Source organism: Bombyx mandarina, chromosome 21 (assembly GCF_030267445.1).
Source record: "Bombyx mandarina strain Sakado chromosome 21, ASM3026744v2".
NCBI classification, from domain to species: domain Eukaryota; kingdom Metazoa; phylum Arthropoda; class Insecta; order Lepidoptera; family Bombycidae; genus Bombyx; species Bombyx mandarina.
In genome coordinates, this window is record NC_143227.1 from 14,027,028 (window position 1) to 14,047,017 (window position 19,990).

Genomic DNA, 19,990 nt, shown 5'->3' on the forward strand with positions numbered 1-19,990 from the left:
GCCTTTCTCTTCGAGAAAAACCTTACTACTACTACCAGGTCACCTGTCTAATGTCTTACTGTCTTCTTGCTTGGTTCGTTTGAATACCAAAACTACAATACAAACCGTGTTAAAAATTAAGATCATTGACAAATGTTAACTTAGTGACTAAAAATATATCTTTAAATTGAAAGTGATATATGAAATAATGAAACTCTTGAATTAAGTTTAATTATCGCGGAACTGGCATAATTTAGCTTAGCTTCGAAATGATGCTCCATCGGCGAAAAACAATGGCTCACAAAAAATTTGGTTTCGGTCATTTTTCATTTTTAATTTGTTTGTATTCATTAACATTTTAAAATTATTTCACTATTTAATATTTTTGACATTCATGTTATTGTTAGATTAGCTTTATTTATAAAATTGTATTAGTTTTTATTTCATAGATTAGGGTTCGTTAGTCATGAATATTCAAGTATGCAGGGACACTTCAGACGCTGTGGCGCTTTACTTGCCACAGCGTTTGTATTTGAAATCGTATGCCAAGCTTAATATTTCTGTCCAGCTTCCCTCTCACAAGGTACACGGCAAAACTATATCCAATTGGGAGCTCATGGAAAAACTGCGGAAAATGATCCAACCTGAGAGTTTTTCATTGTTAAAAGTGTCGAAACATAGTTCGGAAGTGATCAGATTTGACGCGGAAATAGAAAATTATAGTATGCTAAAGATGGTGATTATGAGACTCGATGAACGTGTTGTGAAGTTGAATGATTACCCGGAGCCCTTAAGGGTGAAAGTTTGTGAAGCGAAGTCGGATTTCCCTTCTCGTCACGCTTGGGACTCGTTCTTTCGAGATGCGTCTGATATGGATGAGATGAAGCCAGGAGAAAGACCAGACACTATTCATATATCAAACCTGCCAATACGTTGGTTTGTTCATAAAAATGAACGGGATGAAGACGCGATGCCTTCTGAGAGCTTATTCAAAAAGGTCTTTGAAAAGTTTGGTAGGATACGTCAAGTGGACATACCTATTGCTGATCCATTTAGACTTCAAATGAAATCAGCCATCAGAGGCATCATGTACCCGACAGAAGATGCAGCTGTGTATTTTGAAGGATATGTACAGTTTAATGAATATGTCGGTTTCGTCAGATGTATGGATGAATTGAGAGGCAAGAAATTAGTTAGAAAGCAGGATGACATTGCCGAGTGGTGTAGCATCAGGGTTGATTTTGATAAGACAAAGCACATGACTGATGCAGCCATCAAGAGAAGGGCTATAGTTAGAGAAAGACTTGCAGCACGAAAGAGTCACAAAGAAGAAGAAGAACAAGCGGAAAAATTGAAAGCTGCTAAAAGAGAAGCAAAGGAAAGGTAAACTTAAAACATACATCCACAAGAGTCTTATAATTTGGAATTTTATTACTTATAGCCTAAATAGTAACTTGGTAAAAAAAACATGAAGATTTATGAAGAATAGTCTGTGTCCACTCTGTGTGATTACTTATTGGATATAAGACGCATATTTAGTACATATTGTTTAGTTTTTTTAAATTCTGTGCACTTGATAGTATCTGCAATGCTTGCTGCACATAACAGTTGAGAGCTTTTTGTTTTACTCAAAGGTTTCATTCTACACTTGTACATTATTTTTTAATTATATTTCAATAGTGATCTGTCTATCACTAAACGCTGGTTTTGAGGATTTTATAGGCAATTGTGTCTGCACAATGTCTGATCAAATGTTTACTTTTATTAAATAAGGCTCATTAATATAATACTCTTAAAAACTTGTCATCTGCTTTTTGCCCATTTAGTGTTTAGTTTAAAACTAAGCCGTAAGCTCATCTGCCTATAAATAGGCAAATGAGCACAGCATGGGCATGGTAAATCGTTACCGTCGCTCATGGACGCTAGCAATGCCAGGGGCACAGCTAAGTCGCTGCCTACCATTGAATGATGTTATTAGGATAGGAGAACAGAATACTGGAACCATAACAATACTGGAATTTATCACAAGATTTTCTGTAATGCCATTTTTGACTGCTTGTAATGAAGATATACTAAAAACTACTAATAGTCTATGTGCTATGCTTTCAGACAAAAATATGAATTGGCTGAAAAAGAGAAATTGGAGAAGATGAGGCAAAGAGAAGAACGGAGAAAGAAAAAGCAACTTGCCAAACTAATGGAGAGAGACAATGTAGACCTGAATAGCAAAGTGGCAGAAGAACAGAAGAAGTTATTGAAAGCTCAAAAAAAGTTACAAGCCATTAGGCTAGTTGCAGAATTGTTTAAGAGAATTGAGGTAAGAATTTTCTGGCTCCCTTCTGGTATATGATTGGTGGTTTCATAGTAAGTTTAGGACTTAAAGTGGCTCGTACAGGTTATGAGCCACTTCAAGTGAACATGAAATACTCTAAACATGAAATACTCTTTTTAAGTTAAGTGTTGTAATGACTAATTAAGGTTGAGAGAAACTGATTATTTGTCACAGCGCTGTTAATCTATTAGAGCATTGTCTCTAGTGTACGCTATGACTCCTCTCCAGTTAATTCTAAATATTTCTGAATTATTCAATTATTGAGAGGTAAAAGGCTATTTGGGTTAAACAACATTTTTGCAACTATAAAGCTTTTTAAAGTTTAAATAAAAATTATAATAAAAAAAAACTTCTTCAGGTATTTGAATGTAGTAAACTTAATTGAAGTTCAATTAAAAACATCAAACTGTTGATGCTAATCTATACATCTATACATATAAATAAAATTAGAGTGTCTGTTTGTAATATTGAAATAACCGCTTTTTACTACATGCATATTTTATGAATATATATACGGTGCATACACCAAAATAACATTTTTTACAGTTTTTTTTCTATCTGTTTGTCTGTTTATTTCAAATAATCTCTGGAACGGCTGGACTGATTTTGATGAGACTTTCACTAATAGGTAGCTGATGATATAAGGAGTAACTTAGGCTACTTTTTTTAGACTAGCATCGCCCCGCGGCGTCACTCGCGGTACGACAATAACCGTGGGTAACGTAGCGAGACTCAGCTACCTAATAATAATAAAATTTAATGTTTCCGAAGCGAAGCGAGGCCGGGTCGCTAGTACCAAATAAAATACAGCTTTAATTACAAAGATAAATGTTGCATAATAAGCAAAATATCGCTTAAACCAAATAGCCTTTCTTCTTTCGATATAATGCTGCTTGTAAAGTTAGATAGCTTCAAAATTATGTCTCAAGTTCAATGGTAGCATTCATGTACTAGTGTCTATGTGTTTTAGTGATTGCTTACATGCTTACATGCTTTAACAAAAACCGACTTCAAATAGAAAAAAAAGGTATTCCAAAACAAATTAATATACACTAAAAACAACAATCATCGAAATTGGTTGGCGTGATATTGAGTTATTGAGTTATTCATCTATTTGTCGCGCACGTACTTAATGCAAATTTAAGACTTGGTTTTCTCATGGATACCATTATCAGAACTGGACTAAATTGAAATGGGACCACACGGGGAAGCATCAGCTTTCTAATAAAAAAGAATCATCAAAATCATCAAAAATCGATTCACCCAGTCAAAACTTATGAGGTAACAAACATAAAAAAATAAATAAAAATAAATGCAGTTGAATTGAGAACCTCCCCCTTTTTTGAAGTCGGTTAAAAATGAAACAAAGAAGAATAAATGAAAAGGTTGTGGTGTTTAATTTTCACTCACGAAAACCCTCTTATACAAACTAAAACTCTTGTATTCCAGCTCCGTCCAGAACTACAGCGTAATGGTGCTAAAACTCACAGAGCATACAATGAAAGCTTGAGGGCTCGTGTCGTAGAAAAGTTCAAAAGGCAACAAGAAGAATTGTTGGAAGCACAAAGGAAGAATCTCAGAAGCGCACTTGATGGTTAGTTAATGCAATGTCTCATCTCATCTCTTTCATCCAAACAAAGAAACAAAATTTAAGTTTGTTTGTAAATTTAAAAAAAACTTATAAAAATCGACATCCCTAACTCATGTTACTTTTGTTTACATTAAAACTATAAAGGAGACTGAAACGATTACATACATTTTTGGGCCCGAATGTAACGTGATGAAACTAATATGAATTAATAGATTTAGATTTATCAGTACCTTGCTGAAAATTATAAAAGTTTTCTCAATCTGAGAGCCGAGTTAATAAAGATTTAGTAAAAGTTATGTTATGTTACAATCTCTTTAAAAGAGCTGAATAATAACTTATTTAAGCATAAGTAAATGTTTATTATATCCATTGGATAATCTTTTAAATATCATAGTCATATTATTAATGAATATCAATGATATATATCAGGTATGGAATATGGAATTGCTATCCCACAATTCACACAGCGATCCATAATTTCAACAGTATCCAATGCAACAATTTCAAGTCAAACGTGTGAGCGATCTTCGGTGTCCAGTGTAGAAGCAATTGTCGTACAAGGCTGGCAGAGTTGGAATCCGTAATAATAAAGCAGTGATCGTTGAAAATATAAAAATAGCCTGATAGATACACACTCAAAATGCGTCGAAGATACAAAACAAATAGAGCAGAAAAAACCAACAAGCGCCAAAAAATAATTGTATAATCTATGAACAAACGTCATGTCAGCTTACTGTCAAAGCTGTCATCAAAAATACAATCGATTTTAATCGATTTGAAATCGATAATCATATTACTTTGCTAAGTAATAATAGACTTTTTCTTTATTTATGTATATAATCGCAATTAAATCCGGCGCATACCGCACTTGTATACAACAAGTATAAATCGCTCATTTAATTACTTTGCATTAATTACCTAGTGCAATGTTTTTCTTTTTATAATCCTGTAATCGATTAATTAAATCGATCACACCGTTATACCGACAAAAACTAACTTTCTCATTTTTCTCCGGTCCCAGAAAGAGGATCGAGGTGATTTTTTATATTCTTACATAAAAAAATATGACAAATTTTTTAGACTACATTTCAAGTTATTACATTTTTGGCCCACGATTTTCCGTCTCCTTTATAAATAACATTCATTTAAATAATAGGCAGATGTTATTAATATAAAAAGCGACAATAGGAAGAGCTATCTCCTAATAAACCTCACTCTCTTATTTTCTATCTTTTGTATCCATTACAACAGGTCGTATAGTGATCCGTTCAGCTTTAGAAACGAAGAAGCCGAGACGTACCTCTTCCCTCAGCTCTCTATCGGCTGACGAAGAAAATCAACTACGGATAAAAACAGAAAGAATCCCAAGTCCGGACTCGAGAATGCAATATGATAAAACACCTGGTATTTTCTTTTTTAACATTTTGGAAATCTATTTCATATTGGTATGTTTTTGTTTTTGCCCTTGTAGGCAGCAGAGCATACGGCCCAACTGATGGTGAGTGGTTACCATCCCCCATGGACTTCAGCAATGCCAGGGGCAGAGTCAAGCCGCTCCTTACCTATAGTACCTATTCGTATTGGAAGTCCGTACCGCTAGGTAAAAATATGATAGTATCTATCCCTTTTGAATCTCGTGAGAGCCATTATAAAGAAGACTCGAGAGGCTGAAAAGTTAAAAGGTGTTAATTTCTGCCGTTCTCGTTAACTTGCTGCGGCGTTATGTGGTGTAAGTGTTCGATTAGTGATTTTTTCTTTCATTTTTATCACTAACCCACAAAATGACAAAACTAAATATACTATCGATAACGCTGATCGACAACAATAATGAGCATCACTATGCTCGTCCATAAGGCTCGTGAGTGGAAGAGAGAGCGAAATACTCGCTTCACCGCTCCGATTTTTTATAACCCAAACTGCACGGACAAAATAATTCTACTATAGTGTTGTAATTAGTCAATATTGCGCTATCGATACTAACACCTCTGAAGCCTCCGTGCGAGTGTAAATTATAAAATAGTTCTATGAGGGTAATATGTACTTCAAATAAAAATAAAAACAATTGATCACGTATGCATTTAATTTAATGAACTGATACTTATTGAACAAAATGAACGTAAAATCTTATTAATTACTCTCGCAATCAGATTAATCAGTAGTTGAAGAATTTGATGTACTATTGTCACTTTCCTGACATACTTCAATAATAAATGATTCGACAACATCATCCATTAAGCCACCCTTTTTCCAGTAATGTTCCTCTAATGCTAAGACATGTTTATTATGCTAGTGCTCGCCATTCCTTTTTCATCAAATTAAATAGCTATTCGTGCAAACAAAAAGACTTATAAGTATAAGTACTGTTTACAGTAGAAAACACACGTAAATAACACTGCTATCGCAAAATTAAAAGCAACGAGTCGGTAAGCGTACTCTCACGTTAAGGTCGACACTATTACTGGGAGAGTGCGGGGTATGAAGCGACGGTCGGGCGCGGTGCACGCCCGCCCGCTCCCTCAGCCCCCGAATCCTCGGAGCTCGCGCGCGGACTGTATGTCCAGATAGGCCGTGTCGGCCGGGATGAAGATGACGTTTATCTAAAGCAATAATATTGTTCATACTTAAGGTGCTTTCAGACTACGCTATACTATAGTACCATATAGTATAGCAGTCTATACCTAGTCAATAATATATAGTACAGTACAGTGTGAGCGTGTCCATAACAATGTATTCAAATTCAAAATAATTTTAATACAGATTTTCTATATTAAGTTAGTGGAATTGGCCCCCTTAATTATCAAATTGCCGCCTTGTGGGACTTGGGCCCCATGTTGGGAAACACTGGACTAGAGCTATTAATTTTGTGTAGTGGACAGTAACTAAAAACCAAATATATTTATGTATGTGTAACACAACAAATCTTACGGTCATCTACGTCAATAAAATTGTATAAGAATTTTAAGACGTTATATTTAAACCTATTTAGATTACTCTTGAAAGAGTGCTCTGAGGAATTGTTTGAGATGATCCCCTCATCTCCTTTCTATCATCGCACCTCCCGCCATCGGAGCAGAGTTCATCCATATTATCTGGAGCCGCTGCGTTCATCGACAGTGCGTTTCCAGAGGTCTTTTTTGCCACGTACCATCCGGTTTTGGAATGAGCTTCCCTCTACGGTGTTTCCCGAGCGCTATGATATGTTCTTCTTCAAACGAGGCTTGTGGAGAGTATTAGGCAGCGACTTGGCTCTGCCCCTGGCATTGCTGAAGTCCATGGGCGACGTTAACCACTCACCATCAGGTGGGCCGTATGCTCGTCTGGGCAGACTGGGCAGACGAGCATACGTAATGGGCAATAAAAAAAACTTCTCATTGAGAAGCTTGAAGTCCGGTTTGTTTTAATTGCTAAATAATAATGTTTGAATATGATTTCAGTTCCTGCGATGTACGGGATGGCGAACCCTTATAGCTTCGGGTACCCGGCGTTCATGCCGCCAGGATATGCCTATGGACCGCAAAGTATGAGTATCACAACATCATTTCACACTCATCTTCTTTGTAAACAAACAACTGCACTCGGTCAATTAGTTAGAGATGTGTGTTCTGTTGGTGCAAGAGACTGATATACTTTTTAATTTTAATTTTTTTATTGCTTAGATGGGTGGACGAGCTCACGGCCCACCTGATGTAAAGTGGTTACCGGAGCCCATAAATATCTACAGCGTAAACGCCGCTTGAAGACATGAGTTGTAAGGTCTCACTTTTAATAGTACAACGGCTGCCTCTCCCTTCAAACCGAAACGCATTACTGCTTCACGGCAGAAATAGGCGGGGCGGTGGTACCTACCCGTGCGGACTCGAAAAATAAATAAATATATACTATTGAAGCAAAATGCTATACTGGAATGGACGAAAACTGCTTCGTAGCGTAGACCAACTGAACGTTACTGTTTGGAACTTGAATCTTATATCCCAGAAGGTAACGATAACCTGGCCTCTGGCAAAGTTCAGGTGTATGGAAAAACTCCAAGGAGTCCAGTGAAGACTGTCGTGAGTCAGATTTAGGTATCCATCAACCTTATGTGACAATTACTTGCTATACCTCGATATTTTTCCTTTGTGTTATCTAACTTCTTTTTATAACAACTATTATTATGATTAAAAATAATCTGGGAACTACAGCACATAATTTATATAATAATACTCATGGTAAAATATTTTATGAAAGATATTTAAAAAAAAAACTTCCCAAAGAAAGCGGACTTAGTTAATGAATTATTGGACAAATGTATTTTCCAGTCTTTATTTCATGCTTTTGTAGGTCTCCTGTGGTGATTAACTCAACAAAACCGCGAGTCCGGATGTATTGCGACCTTGGGATTTGAGGTGATCAGTAATTCTGATCACATACATATATGTGTACACTATGTGTTCCGCTCTCTCGTTTGAGCTAATTATTATTTTTTGTAAATATAAATTCATACCAATTCCTGTGTCCTACCACGAACATCGCCCGCGAACCACAGTGCCTATTAACAAACAAACCGAATTTAATACATTTTTTTGGAATTGATTCGCGAATTTAATTTACGATGTTGTTATAAATGTGCGTAGGTTCAATGTACTACCCCCGCGCGGCGTACCCTGCGGAGTGGGCGCGGCGCGCGGGCGGGGCGCGGGGGCGCGGGCGCGGCGTGCGGGGGCGCGGGGGGGCGCGGCCGCGGATGCCGTACTTCGACGGACCGGACGCCACCGCGCAGTACTACAGGTCTGTATCGAGCCGCCCGGGGGTTAATGCCATTTTTTTTATTCCTACCTAGCTGAGCTAAACTTCCTTTTGACTTTTCTCATGGTGGTTTTCTTGGGAAAAATAGTAACGGTATCTTCCCATTCCTTTCCGTCCCAAAACTTTTTAGAGGGGATTTAGCCCTCTAGGCCAAATCATTGGAGAAAGCTATTGGAGTTAGTGCAAAAACTGGACCAAGGTGGTCACGACCCTCAGTAATAAGGAAGCGACAAAGAAGAAGAAGAAGAAGCTGAGAGCGTTGAGAGGCTATTTCAGCGTAACCTTAACTAGTAGGTGAGCTCACGGGGCTCAAACCTGACGACGTTGCTAACACTGACCCTAGCAAGAGCCGTGCTTCGCAGAATCTACCACCGGATCGGAAACGCGACCCACTGAGTAGATCTGGCGAGAAACTCTGGGTTAGTTTACTCGCCGAGCCCTTCGTCGCAAGCGACGGGTTCGACGAGAACGATGGGCGGCGCTTGGGGTATCTAAAAGTACCGTTAATGGATCGGGAGGTTTCGAAATGACGTGTTTTGGGCGATGTCGACTGTCTACCATTTGGTCCGCAGGATCGGCTATGAAGTTACCGGCGGCCACGATGAGAGGGTTCTCGTGTCGTACCGCTTTATCGAAGTGGCGCATCAATGCCAACTGTAGATACTTACTGATGGACTCTAGATCCAGGTTGCAAATGATCATCTTACTTTTCGTATCGAAATGCAGAGTGAATGTAGTGTGGGAAAATTGAAATAACTGAAGAAAGTTGGGTATGAGTATCTCTCTCTGTTCCACGCTTTAATGAAACTTCACATTGCACTACCTCATGTCTGTAGGAGCTGGTCGAGGGAGTTCCCCCACTGAATTCTTGCACAATATTGTGCCTTATTTCGTAGCCACTACAGCGCATATTCGTCAAAACAAATATTTTGTGTGTTAATTTGTTTGTGACGTAATGTCAGATTGAGTTGTACCACTGTCCAGTTACCGTTGACACTTCAGGGATGTTGTTTGCTATAGAATCACGTCGTACAACAGGTGGCGCCCGGGGGCTCTGAACACTTAGCCACAGCCCGCCGAGCGTGACCAGGTTCCACTAATGTAATAAATGTCGGAGACGGTCATTACTTTGGTAGCTAAACGAAATGCTGCACGATTCCCGAGAGATGGCAGCACGATCGCGCTGTCGTCGGAACCCGGTTAACTTCGTGCTACGACAGAGCCTAGCCGATGGAGACGCGTAGACGCCATCACATTTACCAACCAGCCTTCTTGAAGAACGGTGCTAACGTCAAGAGAATATTTCTAAACTAAACGCACTAAACGCTTCACTTTCCCCCCTTTGCCTTTTCATGAGTTCTGTCTCATGCGAGGTTTGGATGCTAGTTGTTGAGCGACAGGAGGTTTTAGTCGGTTCGACTCCGACATGCCCCGCCCTCCATCCCCAGTGGATGGCGGAAGTCTGGTGATTCCCCCTGACAAAAAAAAACGTGATTGGTGCACTCAACATTTCTCTTAGCTCGATCACCCTATTCGCCCCTACGGTGTCTGACGATGGCGTTAATAATTGTGACTGCTCCGACATATAAATAATAATCACATATCTATATGTTAGCTGAAGTGTCGGTTGAGCGTTCGTACTAAATCAGTGTTATATGATGTACGCATTGTTCTGTTTCAGATACTTCAAGAAGCTGAAGGAATCCAACGAACACGATGACCGCCTGCATTCTCGCTCCCGCTCTCGGTCCCGCTCGCGTTCCCGCCGCCGCTCGTACTCCCGCTCCCGCTCCCGCCGCCGCTCGTACTCCAGGTCGAGGTCTCGTTCCAGGAGATCCAGATCTAGAAGTCGTTCCAGAAGTCGCTCAAAGAGTAGAAGCAGACGGTCTTATTCCAAGAGTAGGAGATCTAGGTTAGCCATTACTATATATTAATATATAGTAATATAATATAATAGTAATATTACAATATATTATATCGACGCTTCAAAGGCAAACGAGACTAAGCGACAATAACTGCTTTGTACACAAATGATAGGCAATAACCATATTCGATGCGCAAAAAAAATATATTTCTAGGTCTATTAAAATCATTTCAATCCTACAGCTAGACTCGTTAAAATAGAATTTATGTTCAGGTATTTCAACTTTAAATTAGTCTACTGTAAAGTTCACGCATTGTCGCTTAGTCACTTTTGCCTTTCAAGCGTCAATATGTATATTCGTCATGTTCGCGAGTCAGTGCCCTAGAGTCCCGGGACTGCATATATCGACGAGCGAAAAGCTATTTGGCTTAAGTGACATTTTTGCTACTTTACAGGAGAACCATGTAAAATTTGAAAAAATAGCATGACAAAAATCTCCCTCATCTATTGAATGAGGAATGGGAAATGGACTTCGTAGTGCCTCAATCGATAAATAAAAGACCTAAACTTTTGTATAAAATAAACTTAAAACAAACAAAAGGAATCCGTCCGACGGGGGACACGTCAAAGGAAAAACAAAATTGTTATTTTTATTGAATTCCGAGCCATTTTCATATTTATCTACCTTCTAAACCTTCTCTGGACTTCCACAAATCATTCAAGACCATAATTAGCCAAATCGGTCCAGCCGTTCTCGAGTTTTAGAGCAATTCATTTTTATATATAGAGACTAGCGACCCGCACTCGCTTCGTTTCGGAAACTGTAATTTATTATTGATTTCTCCACTATTTAATGGATGTTATTATACATATAAACCTTCCTCTTCAATCACTCTATCTATTAAAAAAAACCGCATCAAAATCCGTTGCGTAGTTTTAAAGATTTAAGCATACAGAGGGACAGACATATATAGGGACAGAGAAAGCGACTTTGTTTTATACTACGTAGTGATTAGTGCTGAAACTTTTCAAACTTAACGATTTCTCCACATCATGAGCGTCGACGAGTGAACGTTAACACTATTCTTCAGGTCCTACCACGACCGCTCCAGTTCTCGGTCGCGGAAGCGTTCCAAGTCACGGAGCAGATCCAGAACCCCTGCATCAAAACGTTCGACGAGAGGTACCGGTGGAGAGGGAAAAAGTCCTCGCGTTCAGAGTGTCGACTCCAGGCAGCGTGTGTCGCCTGTGAACCAGGAGGCGACGAATGGTCCGACCGACGGCTGGTCACCTTCCAAAGGTGATGAGAGATGGTCTTCCAGTCCCAAGGAGCAGGTCTGACGGATCAAGGATAACAACAGTATTATACGTACATCGAACTAAAACATTGTTAAAATTACAAGGGCCGATTTTGTCCTTAAAAGTGATCTCTGGCTTATAAGTGAGCGGACCCTGGACCACACGCGCACTAGCGGCATCTGGGAGCCGGCTGCAAGGACGCGTTCTGAATCGCGCTTATGACATTTACGGAGACTTGTAATACATAGAATAAGTAAGCCTTAGGTTATGTGTAATGACCACGTTTTCAACTTTATATTTGACCATATTCTACTTTTGTAATTCGTTCGAGAGCATCCAAGATGCGTGTAAAACATTTGTTTTAGTTTAAGAATAATATATGTATACATATTGTTACGCGCTTGGGTTCGGGATAAATAAAACTTACCGAAGTACAAATTAAAACTTTAACACTTAGAACACTTTACAATTCGTAATTCGATTCTTCCGCTTCGCTTCAGGTGATCCGTTCGCTTGTTTCGCTTCGAGTAAATTCGATTACTGACTGCCTTCGTGTCATCTCTGCAACGCTTTTATAGTTTATATGACATCCTTGGAATTATCGAGAACATTCTCGATAAGGCCAGTCGATTCGATATGTGTTTTCGCTATTTTATACTAGATGGCGTTGCACTTTTCGAGCGTTCTCGATTTTACGAGTTCTTTTGATATTCGTTTCAGCTATTCGACGATAGATGGCGTTACTCATACCCGCGTAGCAATATATATATGTAATAGATTCGTAAGGCACCGTTGTCCGCTCGACTCTTGTGAGTGATCGAAGGCGCTGGATACATTTTGTTTGTAACAATTTTGTCTAGGCTCAGAAGTATCTCGACTAATTTTTTTCTTTTTTATTTTAATTATATTTATTTGTAAATAAGGTTTTGGTGTTTTATTTAAGATACATATTTTATTGAAGTAATTACGGTTGCTACAGCCGAAGTTGCAAAAAAACCAACGTTTATTTAAATTAAATTAAATTATAAGAATTACAATTTAAAAGTTATACTAAGTTAACCTAGGCTGATGTGTCTTGATTGAGCCAAGATCCAAGAGTGCTGTCTCTTATATATGAAGCGATGTCCTCATTGCTGGTCACGTAGGCCACTCACGTTATGCTGACAGTGCGCCTCGCGTCAGGCGGCGGTCGTTGACCAGAAAATGCATACTGGTGGTTTCTATGCACTAGCCTTGCGTATCGAAGTGTAAATGTAGAGATGTGATTTGTTTTATCGTCATCTCATAGGGACTCGAAGGCAATAGATTCAATGTTGGAATGCGAAAATTTATTCATATAATCGACTTGAGTGATTCATTATGAAGAAATGTAATGGAAGCATTTGGCGTTGGGAAAGTGACATATTGAATTGTCAGTATTTCTGTCGACACTAAAACGGACGAACGAGTTCACGGCTCACATGGCCTTAAGTGGAATGAATGTCTCAATTGTATAGTCATTACGCAGATTATTTTTACTGTTTTTTTTGTGACACGATGTTAGTATTTGTCGTAGTCATTTTGATTACCTAATGTGGTGCATTTAAAAAAAGTTCTAAACAACACAAAAAAAAGTCAAATTGAGAATTTTGTAGTTATCGTGGCCTAAAGGATAAGACGTCCGGTGCATTCGTGTGTAGCGATGCACCGGTGTTCGAATCCCGCAGGCGGGTACCAATTTTTCTAATGAAATACGTACTTAACAAAAGTTCACAATTGACTTCCACGGTGAAGGAATAACATCGTGTAATAAAAATCAAACCCGCAAAATTATAATTTGCGTAATCACTGGTGGTAGGACCTCTTGGGAGTCCGCACGGGTGGGTACCACCACCCCGCCTATTTCCGCCGTGAAGCAGTAATGCGTTTCGGTTCGAAGGGTGGAGTAGCCGTTGTAACTATAGTTCTAAGGTCTCTAAGGAGTATACTCAGTATACTGAGAACTTAGAACTTATATCTCGAGGTGGGTGGCGCATTTACGTTGTAGATGTCTATGGGCTCCAGTAACTACTTAACATCAGGTGGGCTGTGAGCTCGTCCATCCAGCTAAGCAATAAAAAAAAAAAGATTCTCTCACTTGATTGTGGTCGGTTATAAAACATAAAACGTGACATAGCTAAAAAAATACTTATTAAAATGATTATTTAAATTAATTAAATTAATTAAAATGATTGAATTCACAACGCTTTATATGTGTTGTGTCGTTTAATTCTGTAAGTGGATCGTGAGACTTAACGCTGCGATGCCGAAAGCGCTTTTGGATAAAAAAAATTATTGCCCTTGTAGGCAGACGAGCATACGGCCCACCTGATGGTGAGTGGTTACCGTCGCCCATGGACTTCAGGAATGCCAGGGGCAGAGCCAAGCCGCTGCCTACGGCTTAATACTCTCCACAAGCCTCGTTTGAAGAAGGACATGTCATAGCGCTCGGGAAACACCATGGAGGGGAGCTCATTCCATAGCCGGATTGGATTGGAGTTTCTTGTTCAGAATGTCACTAAAACTGTTTACGTCAAAGGACTACGTCGCTACAATTGTAGAAATGCCTATGTTAATGGATTGGATCGCTGTATCTGTTAATTGTTCTAAAATCTACATTTGAAGCCGTCGTGGCCTAAAGTGTTGAGCGATGCACCGATGTTCGAATCTCGCCGGTAAGTACCAATTTTTCTAATGAAATACGTACTTAACAAATGTTCACTATTTACTTCCACGGTGAAGGAAAAACATCGTGTAATAAAAATCAAACCCGCAAAATTATAATTTGCGTAACTACTGGTGGTAGGACCTCTTGTGAGTCCTGCCTATTTCTGTCGTGAAGCAGTAATGCGTTTCAGTTTGAAGGGTGGGGCAGCCGTTGTATTGTAAAAACTGAGACCTTAGAACTCTTGTCTCAAGGTGGGTGGCGGCAGTTACGTTGGAAATGTCTATGGGTCTCGGTAACCACTTAACATCAGGTGGGCCGTGAGCTCGTCCACCCATCCAAGCAATAGAAGAAAAAAACGTAATTACAGATTAGGATTGTATTGCCTACAATCTTAATAAATTATGTTTAGAAAAATACACCCTGATGTTGCCAGAGGAATTAAAATGACTGATGTCTAATTAAACAGGAACTTTATTTATTCTTATAACTAATTATATAAAAAACATACGGATACGTAGAAATTTAGGTAAAAAAACAAATTCCTAAGGGCGGTTCTTGGTCGTGGGGGGGGGGTGGTGTTTTCAAAACCCGTTCCTTCGTTTGTTGGGAGTGGCCGGCGCGTTAAAGCCGTCTCTGCCCAAAGCCGGGGGGCCTGACCAGATGACGCGCCGTTTCTATTCAGTGATTGAAAGATTACTGGTGGCCCGGAGGCCTTTCCAGCTTCACCAGGACAGGTGGGCGAGCAAAGGCTCAGCCAAGAGGGGTGGGATTTGCTAACAACTGCCCGAGCGCCTCCGAAGGAGACCTAACAACTCAAGAGCAATTGCTTCGCGAATGAATCTACTACCGGATCGGAATCGTGACCCACTGAGAAGATCCTGCGAGAAACTCAGCGGGCTGATGCATGAGTTAGGTTGCACGTCGACCTCTTTGTCGAGTTCGACGAGTACGGTTACCGGGGTTCCTCAGCCTGCTCCTAGTGTTAGAGCTGAAGGTATCTAATGCAAGAGTTATTGGATCTGATGGATCCGTAAGGACGTGTCTAGGGCGACGACGGTGACTTGCTCCTGCGTGGTCAGGATTCGGGGAGTAGTCAGCGGCGGCAACGATAAGGCGATTATCATGACGCATAGCCTTATCGAAGTAACGTTCCGACACTGACTTCATGTGTTTGCGGATCGATTCGAGGCCCAGGTCGTCGTGTAGGTACAGGCATGGTGCTATTAATGGCCCTATACGAGGCACTCGTGTGGGGGCAATCCCTGACAGTGGGGGTAGTGAAGCTTCTGAAACGGCCGCAAAGCACCATCGCGGTCAGGGTCATCGCACCATCTTCTTCGAGGCGGTGTGTGTACTAACTGGGACGCCGCCTTGGGCCCTGGAGGCGGAGGCGCTCGCCGCTCACTATCAGTGGCGGGCTGACCTTCGTGCCCGGGGCGTGGCGCGTCTCAGTCCCAGTGTGATCAAAGCGCAGAGGTCCCAATCTCGGTGGTCCGTGTTGGAGTCATGATCCAGGCGGCTGGCCGATCCTTCAGCTGGTTGTAGGGTCGTTGAGGCGACTCGCCCGGTCCGTGTGGATTGGGTGAATCGTGACCGGGGACGCCTCACTTCCCGCCCTTCGCAGGTTCTCACTGGGCATGGTTACTTTGGTGAGTTCTTGGAAGTGGAGTGGAAGGCGATGTTCGACTTCTACGAGTGCACCATCTCGCAGAAGGAGGCGGCGGGGCGCGTGAGAGACGCACAAGCCCGCCGCCGTCGAGCGGGAGCCAGGGAGGCGGATCGCGCCCAAGCCCTGGCCCTCTAATTGTTTCGGGTGCCCCTCACATGTCGGTCTGGGGACCGGCGAGAGGGGTCTAAGAAGACGATGTGCAAGCTGCTCTTCACGCGTTTTACGCAAGAGAATTCGGGTGATGGCAGGCCGGTTATCCTCGACCCACGCTGGTTCTGACCTAGCAGGGTATTTTGTGGGATAACCCATTCAAACCGGCGCCATCTAGGCGGGCTTCGGATAGCCTGCCGACCGAGAGGGCTGCTGGTCGTAGCGCCGACGACCGCCGATCCGGCGTCCCGAGGGGGAGGGTGATGGGAGAGATGCGCTCCGCACTAGACACCTCAATTTCCCTCCTTTACCTTTTCATGAGTTCAGTTTCATGAGAGGTTCAGACGTGGGCGGTTGAGCGACAGGAGGTTTTTAGTCGGTTCGACTCCGACATGGCCCGCCCACTATCCCCAGAGGAGTGTGGAAGTCCGGCGATTTCCTCCTTACCAAAAAAAGGGTGGTTCTTGGAACGGACTGCGGGGCTACCGCGTTCCTTAACCTCTTAGGCCCGGTTCCAAAAAATAACGAATCGTCATTGTATTATAACAACTAATCGTAATCATGCTACCAATACGTAGGCGTATATTAGCGTTCCACAACTATTTTACTTGCCGCGTTACCTACGAGCATCCGTCGGCGCGCTGCTTACTAACGAATCCCTCTGCGTTTCGTTAATGCAAATGATTGTGTCACAAAGATCCTTTAGAAATAAAACTTTTTTCAAAATACATAAGTTTTTATTAGTATTTTTACATAAATATTTTAAAATAATATAAATTAATTGTAATTCATCACATATGTAATTTTATTTGAACATTCACAATTTAAAAACATTTACTTTAGTTTTAACTGTAAAGTGAACAAAACGCCATGAAGAGACAAAGGAAACGCCAGATGTCGGCCGGACCGCGCCAAAATACCAAAAAAATTGTGTTAGCGTCGTACTTCGTTGTTCGTTTATTTCATTACAAACTGATAAAATAACACTAACGTACCTTATTTTAGTGTCCACTATCTAGTTTATAATATTGTTAAATAATTTTTAGCTTAAACTTACATAAAACTGCTAAAAATGGAAGTGTTTCCGGTAAGTTATCCGTGTTCAAATATTGTGGATTAAATGTTTTCTAATTGTGTAAAAAGGAACCTACCAATTTCTTGTGGCTTGCAGAAATCTACAAAATCTATGAGCAAGGATGAAGTTGCATGTCTCATAGAGATAATAGAAGGCAGTCCTATAATTACGAGCAAGGTAACCAACGCCACTACCAACAGACTCAAAGAAGAAGCATGGGTGGCCCTTACTGCTGCCTACAATGCCAAGTGTGCCTCCTTCCCCAAGCAGAAGGAACAGCTCAAATTAAAATGGGACAATTTGAAAAAGATGGCCCGAAAGAGAGCACAAAAAGTACGAATGAATAGTCTAAAGGTAATCATTATTATTTTTCGAAGTACAGGTTTTATGCCTTAATTTAATATACATTATAATGCAGAAATTACAATAAATAATATGTATAATTTTTATTTTATACAGACTGGTGGTGGAAAACCTGATGCTTTTTCTGAGAGCTGCGGGGCTACCGCTCAGATCAAGCTTGGACAAACGAGCAGACTGCTGGGCTAACGTACTCGTTGCCGTCTAGCTATCGAAAACGGGCTGCGTCCGCTTATATACTAAGCAACGAATAATAAAATAAAATAAAATAGTGATCGGTGACGTCGTAGTGTGCTGGCGATGGGTAGATTACTGATGGTTATCTTTGTGTATGCGCATCACAGTGCAGCGTTGTAGGTAAAATGTAGAATTGCTATAACACTTTTTAAAATTTTATTATTATTATTTTACATTATGTCGGTTGTAACTCTAATTATTTAATGATTAACGATTTTAGTTCATTTTATAAAAAAAAAAAAAACCCAAAATCCCATTATTTCGCTAACTAATCGTTGGTAGCATATGGAGCTATTTCAAATAGCTCGAACTGAGAGAGCTTGCGAACACTATCCCTAGCAAGCCCTAGTGCTTTACTGAAACTACCACCGGATCGGAATCGCGGCCCACAGAGAAGATCCGGCGAGAAACTCAGTGGGCTGTGTCTATAGGCCCAATATCCCGAAAAGCATATACCAACCGATCTTCTCATGTTTTTTTTCCCCCACCTATTCGTTGGTAGCCTACCTAATAGGCTATTCCAGTTACACCCGGATGGGTAGGTGAGCTCACGGGCTCAACCTGAGAGAATTTGCTAACACCAGCCCTAGGAAGAGTAGTGCTTCGCAGAATCTACCACCGGATCGGAATCGCGACCCGCTGAGAAGACCCAGCGAGAAACTCAGTGGGCTATGTCTGTGGGTTAGTTCGCTCGTGGAACTTTTTGTCGTAATCGATGAGTTCGACGAGGACGTTGACCCGTGCTTGAGAGACCTAAAAGCACCAAGAGTGAATCAAGGGGATCCGGCAAGACATGTGACGGGCAACAGCGGTTTTGCGTTGCCCGTGGGTCACTCTAAAATCCACATTGGGCCACCTGTCTGGAAAACGAACAAGCAATACTAACGAAAGACTTAGATAAAAATATGAATACTAATGCAGACATGCAAAAATCAAGTAATGTAATCCTTAGATAGGAATCACTGTGATGTTCGCGATTTATTTTTATTGCAGATCGTCTTTTGAAAAGAACTTAATGCTTTTGTTATCAGTGCACTTTTAAATACCATAGCATGCTTTGATCATGTGATTCACGTGAACTGGAGATGTGCTCGCGATCCGGCTACATCTCTTTTATTTTATTTTATTTTTATTGCATAGACGGGTAGACGAACTCACAGCCCACCTGGTATTGAGTGGTTACAGGAGCCCATAGACATCTATAACGTAAATGCCGCCACCCGCCTTGAGATATGAGTTTTAAGGTCTCAGTATAGTTACAACGGCTGCCCCACCTTTCAAACCGAAACGCATTACTGCTTCACGGCTCAAATAGGCAGGGGTTATGGTACCTACCCCTGCGGACTCACAAGAGTTCCTACCACCAGTAGTTACGCAAATTATAATTTTTCGGGTTTGATTTTTATTACACGATGTTATTCCTTCACCGTGGAAGTCAATCGTGAACATTTGTAAAGTACGTACTTCATTAGAAAATTTGGTGTCCCACCTGCGGGGTTCAAACATCGTTGCATCGTTCGATACGAGTGCACCGGACGTTTTATCCTTATCCTATCCGTCATCACGCGTATCTCCCGTACGAGACGTGACCGGTTTGAGGCTGGGCACGCACCGTCCACTGGATTGTTTTCAGTTGTTTATGTCACATACTTAAACCGGGTCGCTGTGGGTTAGTGGTGAAGGAATAACATCGTGTAATAAAAATGAAACCCGCAAAATTATGATTTGCGTCATTACTGGTGGTACGACCTCTTGTGAGTACGCGCGGGTAGGTACCACCGCCCTGCCTATTTATGCTGTGAAGCAGTAATGCGTTTCGGTTTCAAGGGTGGGGCAGCCGTTATATTGTAAAAAACTGATACCTTAAAACTTTTGTCTCAAGGTGGGTGGCGGCATTTATGTTGGAGATGTCTATGGGCCACGGTAACCACTTAACATCAGGTGGGCCGTGAGCTCGTTCGCC

General features: G+C 41.0%; 1 protein-coding gene across 4 annotated transcripts; it reads left to right on the plus strand.

The window, feature by feature from the left end:
* Positions 1-45: 45 nt before the first annotated feature.
* Positions 46-12,772, plus strand: Xe7 (A-kinase anchor protein 17A). 4 transcript variants are annotated; one of them, XM_089736481.1, is made up of 9 exons: positions 46-172; positions 548-1,362; positions 2,089-2,296; positions 3,761-3,905; positions 5,154-5,306; positions 7,337-7,420; positions 8,516-8,669; positions 10,369-10,599; positions 11,643-12,772. In XM_089736481.1, the coding sequence occupies exons 2-9, from the start codon at positions 596-598 to the stop codon at positions 11,890-11,892; spliced, it is 1,992 nt and encodes a 663-aa protein (XP_089592607.1). In that variant the 5' UTR covers positions 46-172; positions 548-595; the 3' UTR covers positions 11,893-12,772. The 4 variants fall into 4 exon arrangements, with proteins under 4 accessions (XP_089592607.1, XP_089592604.1, XP_089592605.1 ...); XM_089736479.1 differs by having other exon boundaries at positions 49-297; XM_089736480.1 differs by having other exon boundaries at positions 49-291.
* The last annotated feature ends 7,218 nt before the right edge of the window (positions 12,773-19,990 follow it).

Bases quoted from the DNA above. Each gene is read 5' to 3' on its own strand.
- Xe7 (XM_089736478.1), top strand. From the start codon at position 446: ATGAATATTCAAGTATGCAGGGACACTTCAGACGCTGTGGCGCTTTAC. The intron at 1,363-2,088 runs GTAAACTTAAAA...CTATGCTTTCAG, and splicing joins AAAAGAGAAGCAAAGGAAAG to ACAAAAATATGAATTGGCTG. The intron at 2,297-3,760 runs GTAAGAATTTTC...CTTGTATTCCAG, and splicing joins AATTGTTTAAGAGAATTGAG to CTCCGTCCAGAACTACAGCG.